This window comes from Jaculus jaculus, chromosome 6, assembly GCF_020740685.1.
Source record: "Jaculus jaculus isolate mJacJac1 chromosome 6, mJacJac1.mat.Y.cur, whole genome shotgun sequence".
Classification (NCBI taxonomy): Eukaryota; Metazoa; Chordata; class Mammalia; order Rodentia; family Dipodidae; genus Jaculus; species Jaculus jaculus.
In genome coordinates, this window is record NC_059107.1 from 11,844,121 (window position 1) to 11,850,787 (window position 6,667).

Here is a 6,667-nt window from a genome sequence, read left to right on the forward strand (position 1 = left end):
AAAAGGTAGGACTCAGCTGGGAGGAATGCTTATAGTGGTTATGGAAGAGAGCTAAAAGCTGGGAAGAGGGGCTGCGGAGATGGCTTGGTGGTAAGGCGCTTGCCTTCAAAGCCAAAGGACCTCAGTTTCGATTCCCCAGGACAGATGAACAAGGTGGTGCATGTATCTGTAGTTCATTTGCAGTAGCTGAAAGCCCTGGCATGCCCATTCTCTCTCTCCCTTCCTCTGCCTCATTATCTCTCTCAAATAAATAAATAAAACTAAAATATTTTTTTAAAAAGTTGGGAATAGAAAGAGTCCTTGACAAGCTGAACTGAGGACAGAAATATGGTCTTCTTTCTACTTTGCATAGGAACAAAGGTGGAGATAAAACATGCTATGTGAAATGTAATTTAAAACATCACTTCAAAGAAAGAACCATTAATCTGTGACAGTTAATTTTAATGCGTCAACTTGACTGGGCCATGAGATGCCCACATGAAACATGATTTCTCTTGTGTCTCTGCCAAAGGTGTTTGGAGATGAGATTCACATTTGAACTGGTGGATTCACTGAAGTAGATTACACCTTCCAGTGTGGGCGGGCATCACTTAGTCCATTGAAGGCTTCATTATAACACAGTGGGAAGGAAGGACTCAGCCCCTTCCTGTCTGCTTGCTTGCGCTGGGATGTGAGTCTTGTCTTGTTCTTGAACTGGGATTAGCACCTGGTTCAAGCTCTCAGACTTGGTTTAGATGACACCCTTGGATTTCTGTGTTCTTTAGCTTCTTTTCCAACATATTATTTATTTATTTGTGAGAGAGAAAGGGAGGAAAAAAAGGAGGGAGAGGGAGAGAATGGGAGCTCCAGGGCCTCCAGCCACTGCAAACGAACTCCAGACTCATGTGCCACCATGTGCATCTGGCTTACATGGGTTCTGAGGAACAGAACCTGGGTCCTTAGGCTTTGAAGGCAGTGCCTTAACTGCTAAGCCATCTCTCCAGATGGAAAATTTCTGAACCTCTATAATTAAATGAGTCAATTATTCATATGAGTCTTTCCTTCCTTCATAATTCAGATGCTGAGTTATATTCTGATAAAGCCATCATAAACTGAAAATAAGTAAAAGTTTCATTTAAACATTTAATACACATAATCTATTCTGTTTCTTTTTCTATTATTTGGATTTTGAAAAATTATTTACAATTTATCTGTTATTGTTATTGTTATTATTATTATTATTTTACCCAAAACGTGTTTATTGGGATCATTTCCCATTCATCTTGGTCAGGCTGCCGTTAGTGCTGCTTCCTCCTGAACGAACACCCTGTGAGCCTTGCTTTTCCTCCTGTAGGCTGGCAGAGGACAGTGGAGCAGCCGACACACAAAACCACTGTTTGTGCATGGCTGAAGACCGTGGTGATTTTATAGCATCCTGAGCACTTCACATCCATGAAGTAGGAATTGGGGCTCTGCACCAGGTGCTTTTTCTTGTGTTTCCTCTTCTCCTCCTCTGGAGAGGGGTGAAGGAGATCCTTGGCGAGAGGCATGTTCTTGCAGGGAGGTCGTCACTGCCGGAAAGGCTATTATTATTTTTATTGTGTATGTATGTATACACTAGCATCTCCTGCTACAAACGAATAACAGAGGAATGTACTACTTTTTGCAGTCAGCTTCATGTGGATGCTGGGAATTGAACCTAAGCCAGAAGGCCTTGCAAGCAAGTGTCTTATCCACTTATTTAAAAGAACATTATTTATTAATTTGAGAGAAAGAGGTAGATAGAAAGAGAGAGAATGGACATGTCAGGGCTTCTAGCCATTGCAAACAAACTCCAGATGCATGTACCACCTCGTGCATCTGGTTTACATGGGTACAGGGAAATCAAATCTGGGTCCTTAGGCTTCTCTGGCAAGCGCCTTCACTGCTAAGTCATCTCCCCAGTGCCTTAGCCATCTATTTTTTAAAAATATTTTGTGTTCATTTTTAATTTACTTCAGAGCAACAGACACACAGAGAAAGACAGATAGAGGGAGAGAGAGAGAATGGGCGCGCCAGGGCTTCCAGCCACTGCAAATGAACTCTAGACGCGTGCGCCCCCTTGTGCATCTGGCTAATGTGGGACCTGGGGAATCGAGCCTCGAACCAGGGTCCATAGGCTTCACAGGCAAGCGCTTAACCGCTAAGCCATCTCTCCAGCCCATTAGCCATCTATTTTTATTAGTGATTTGTGTATATGTGTATGGTGTGTTTGGATGTCTGGATGCCCACATGCCATGGCATGCATGTAGAGGTCAGAGGATAGCCTTGGGGTGTTTCTCCTCTCCATTTACTTTTTTGTTTTTTTGTGTTTTCGAGGTAAGGTCTTACTCTAGCCCAGGCTGACCTGGAATTTACTATATTGTCTCAGAGTGGCCTTGAACTCATGGTGATCCTCCTACCCCTGCCTCCCAAGTTCTGTGATTAAAGGCCTGTGCCACCACGCCTGGCTCCATCTACCTACCTTCTTTTGAGACAAGGTGTTCCTTGCAAACCCCCCCCCCCCCTCCGGCTGCTGCTGCTGTTTGTGAGCTTCTGGATTCTTCCATTGTTGTAGACTCATTGGGTTCACAGAAACATGTGCTGCTTTATCTGGTTTTACAGGAGTGCTGAGGAAGATTGAACTTAGGTCAATGGGCTTGAAAGCAAGTGCCTTTAACTGACTGTTGGGCCATCCCACTCGCTCTGGTGTTCCTTTTCTTAGTGCTGTGACCCAACATATGAGAAGAAGCAACTTAAGGGAAAAAGGGACTATTTCAGACTACGGCTCAGGCCCATCATGGCAAGGAAGGCGTGGCAGTGAGCCAGGTCCCGCGTGGAGGTGCTGCTCAAGCAGGAAGTAGAGAACAGGAATACTGGCACCCAGTGGGATTTCTTCCTTTTCCCTTTAAAAAAAAACTTTCTATTTTAATTGTTTGTTTGTTTGAGAGAGAGAGAGAGAGAGAGGGAGGGAGGCAGATAGAGAATGGGTGCGCCAGGGCCTTCAGGAGCTCCAGGCACATGCACCTCTTTGTGCATCTGGTTTATGTGGATCCTGGGGAATTGAACCTGGGTCCCTTGGCTTGGCAGGCATGCATCTTAGCCAGTAAGCCATCTCTCCAGCTACATTTTCCCTTTTTTATTTAGTCTGGGACCTTCGCCCATTGGATGATGCCACACACATTCAAGGCAGACGTTTCTCCTTCAGTCTATCCTCTCTAGAAATTACCTCATAGATATACCCAAACCTGTGCTTTCCCCAATGCGCTAGTCATTTATTTATCCAAACAAGTTGGAAGTCAACATTAAGTATCACGTGATCTGAGAGGTCTGGCTCCTGAAGCCATGGATCATGCATGACCCACCTGAGGTTCTGTAACTGCAGTGAATTGTGAAAAATTTGCCCAACATAAAAGGTTTCTGAATGCATGATAACCGGAAATTAATTCAGAATCAAATGCAGGATGAATCCGTGGTCTTCTGACCACACTCGCCCGTGCTGCGTGGTGCAGCTTCACGGCGGCCTTTCCTCTGCCCCGTGGGTTCTGTGAGCTGTCACCGCACCGTGCCAGCAAGCACTGCTTGCAACACAGAGCTTCAGAATCAAGACCACCGTGTTATGAATTGCAGGGTTTGTTTTATTTTTACTGTGCATACAGAGCTTTCTACTCTTATAGAAACACAATAGTTTAATTATGGAAATGAACACATTTAATATCTTCCTACCATCATTCCTCAAAGTACCAAATTAGCATATCTTTAGATTGTTTTGTGTTCAAATGTTTGATTTAAAAAAAAACTTATTTGAGTTGCTGATTTAAGTAGCATGAAGAATTGTTAAATGAGGGGCTGGAAAGATGGTTAAGGTATTTGCCCACAAAGCCAAAGGACCCAGATTCAATTCCCCAGGACCCACGTTAGCCAGAGGCACCAGGTGGCTCATGCGTCTGGAGTTCCTTTGCAGTGGCTGGATGCCCAGGTACACCCATTTTCTCTCTCCCTCCCTCTGTCTGCCTCTTTCTTTCTCTCAAATAAATGAATAAAAATAAAATTTTAAAAAAAAAGAATTGTTAAATGAGTTTTGGTTTGGAGTTAGGACAGAATTTCTGAAGTGGTTCTAAGAATACTTCTGCTGTTTTGTATTCTGTATTTATGTGAAGCAGTATTCTCTGCATTGATAAGTATAAATTCAAAATATTGATCAACTCTGAGAAACATCCAAGATGCTCCGTGTCCTGCAACATCAAGTATTCAGCAAGGATTTAATTCTTCATGGAAAACTAAACAAGCACACATACCTTGTTAATATGCAAATTTTCTCCCTTTTGTAATAAATGATAAAATTATATGTATATTGAAGAAATGCTTTAATTTCTTCATGACTTACTATCAGTAAGTGTTTGATGTGTGTATCTATTTTGTATACCTATTCATCTACAGCCACACAAAAATGTCTTGAAGAAAATGTGGGAACATTTCAGAGGCTCTGATCTAAGGAATATGGTGTCTTAGTGACATGGTACAGTCATCATTTTTACCCTCTGGACAGCATGAGTAACAGAGAACAGCAGCTTGCTGAGTATTAAACTGTATATTTCCAGTCCAGGAAAGACTAAAATTTAAGATTTGAGGTCTAGTTTGCACCAAACGCACATCACTTTTACATGATGATAAAGTTAAAAAATCCTAAATAGAATTGTTGTAAGTTGGAGTGCATCTGCCCTATACATTCTGTTTCCCCAGAGACCTCTGATAAAAATAAAGTTGACTTAAATAAGAAGCATTTCTGGGCTGGAGAGATGGCTTAGCGGTTAAGCGCTTGCCTGTGAAGCCTAAGGACCCCGGTTCGAGGCTCGGTTCCCCAGGTCCCATGTTAGCCAGATGCACAAGGGGGCGCACGCATCTGGAGTTCGTTTGCAGAGGCTGGAAGCCCTGGCGCGCCCATTCTCTCTCTCTCCCTCTATCTGTCTTTCTCTCTGTGTCTGTTGCTCTCAAATAAATTAAAAAAAAATTAAATTAAAAAAAAGAAACATTTCTTGTCTGAGGACTTTGAAAATCAATTCACAGTGTCAACAGTGACAGTGGCATGGGGTTATACACCATATTCCCTTTCCCTCAGTGCTTTCCTTCTTCACACCCCAAAGCCTTAAGCTGAAGGAGGAAGCCAGCAGAGGAAATTTCTTTTACTTGGCATCAGACCAGTGAGATGTGAAGTCCCTTAACCTCTGGCTACCCTGGATATTGTATAAGCAGAGATTGGGTAAAGAGGTCTTGGGAGTATAGATTCATTATCCCTGGCCACAAGGTCAGCCAGAAGGTCACTGGGGGATCTTGGCTTCTGGGCTCAATAGTTACTTTACAGACCCATGGTCAAATTTTTCCATATCTCAGGGTTCACATCATGCAACTCCAGGAAGCCTGATGCTGTAGAAGGTGGGGGCAGAGGCAGATGTTTGCACTTGCCCCCTATTTCTCACCTCCGTGTCCAGAGCCTCCTCACCCTGGTGTGACTTTGTGCATGCACCTGCTTTGCGGGCAGAAGGGTTCTCAGCACTGCCTCCTGCCATTTCAAACTGACCCTTCCAAGGTCACTTTCTCTGGCTGTATCCTGGTCACTCTTTATAATCCACCTACTAGATTTATGGTCCTTCCACCCTGGTTCATCTACCTACCGCTTCTCTGAAATGTTTGCCTACTCTCCCGGCTTCTTTTCTCAAATCAAAGGCTGTGGAAGCAGAGAATGCTCTTGTGTTGCTCCTGGTAAACACCTGCAGAACCTAGCCCAGTATAGAGTCTGTATGCAATCACTTGCCTGTCCCACTTACGGCCACTCCCTGCCTGACTTCCGCATGTGTAAAAATGGAACATGTCCTGTTTTTTTTTTTTTTGTTTTGTTTTTTGAGGTTCAGTCTCACTCTAGTTCAGGCTGACCTGGAATTTTCTATGGAGTCTCAGAGTAGACTCAAACTCATGGCGATCCTCCTACCTCTGCCTCCCGAGTGCTGGGATTAAAGGTGTGCGCCACCATGCCTGGCTATGTGGAACATGTTTTATGTTGCAGGATTTCCTAGTAAGCTGTTGAACTTTCTACTATGGAGACAAAAAGAGCTGTCCAAAGCTGAGAGGGGGTATGGGTGTCCTGTGTGTATGGCATGGGAAGATGATGCTGGATATCTTCCTTTATTTATTGCTCATTCTTGCTCTTCAGACACAAATGCGTGTCAAGTCTAATCAATGCTGCATTTTCTGAGGAAAGATTGACAGAGACAAGCTTTCCTCTCTGCTCTTGTCAAGGTAACTGGCCCCTGGTGAGACCCTCATCTTAATTTACTTAATAGAGGGCATTTGACTTCTGCAAACTTACTGTTTTGATGTTTGCAGCTGATTTGCCATGATTAAGGTGTTCTCTTTGTTATTAAGATAAAGGCTGACCCTGTATTTCTTGAGGTGAATGACTGATGAAAGATAAGTTTTTTTTTTTTTTTTAAAACTATCTAGTGAGGTTAATTGAAAGGTTTCTGTCTAGGAATCCATGCGTTCTTTAACATCAGAATTTATTTGTAAAAAGCTCAATGTTGGTGAGACTGAGCACTAACCAATGGGCAATAGAGACCAGGAGATGGATTTCTTAAACTGACTCATGATATAGCACAGCTGTGTCAGACAGGAC

The 6,667-nt window shown here is 43.2% G+C and overlaps 1 protein-coding gene across 1 annotated transcript; it reads right to left on the reverse strand.

Moving 5' to 3' along the window:
- Nucleotides 1-1,277: 1,277 nt before the first annotated feature.
- LOC101601425 (40S ribosomal protein S27-like) lies at nucleotides 1,278-1,530 on the reverse strand. Its single transcript, XM_004657468.3, has one exon. It carries the CDS (start codon nucleotides 1,527-1,529, stop codon nucleotides 1,278-1,280), a length of 252 nt encoding a protein of 83 aa, XP_004657525.1. The 5' UTR covers nucleotide 1,530.
- Nucleotides 1,531-6,667: the final 5,137 nt, after the last annotated feature.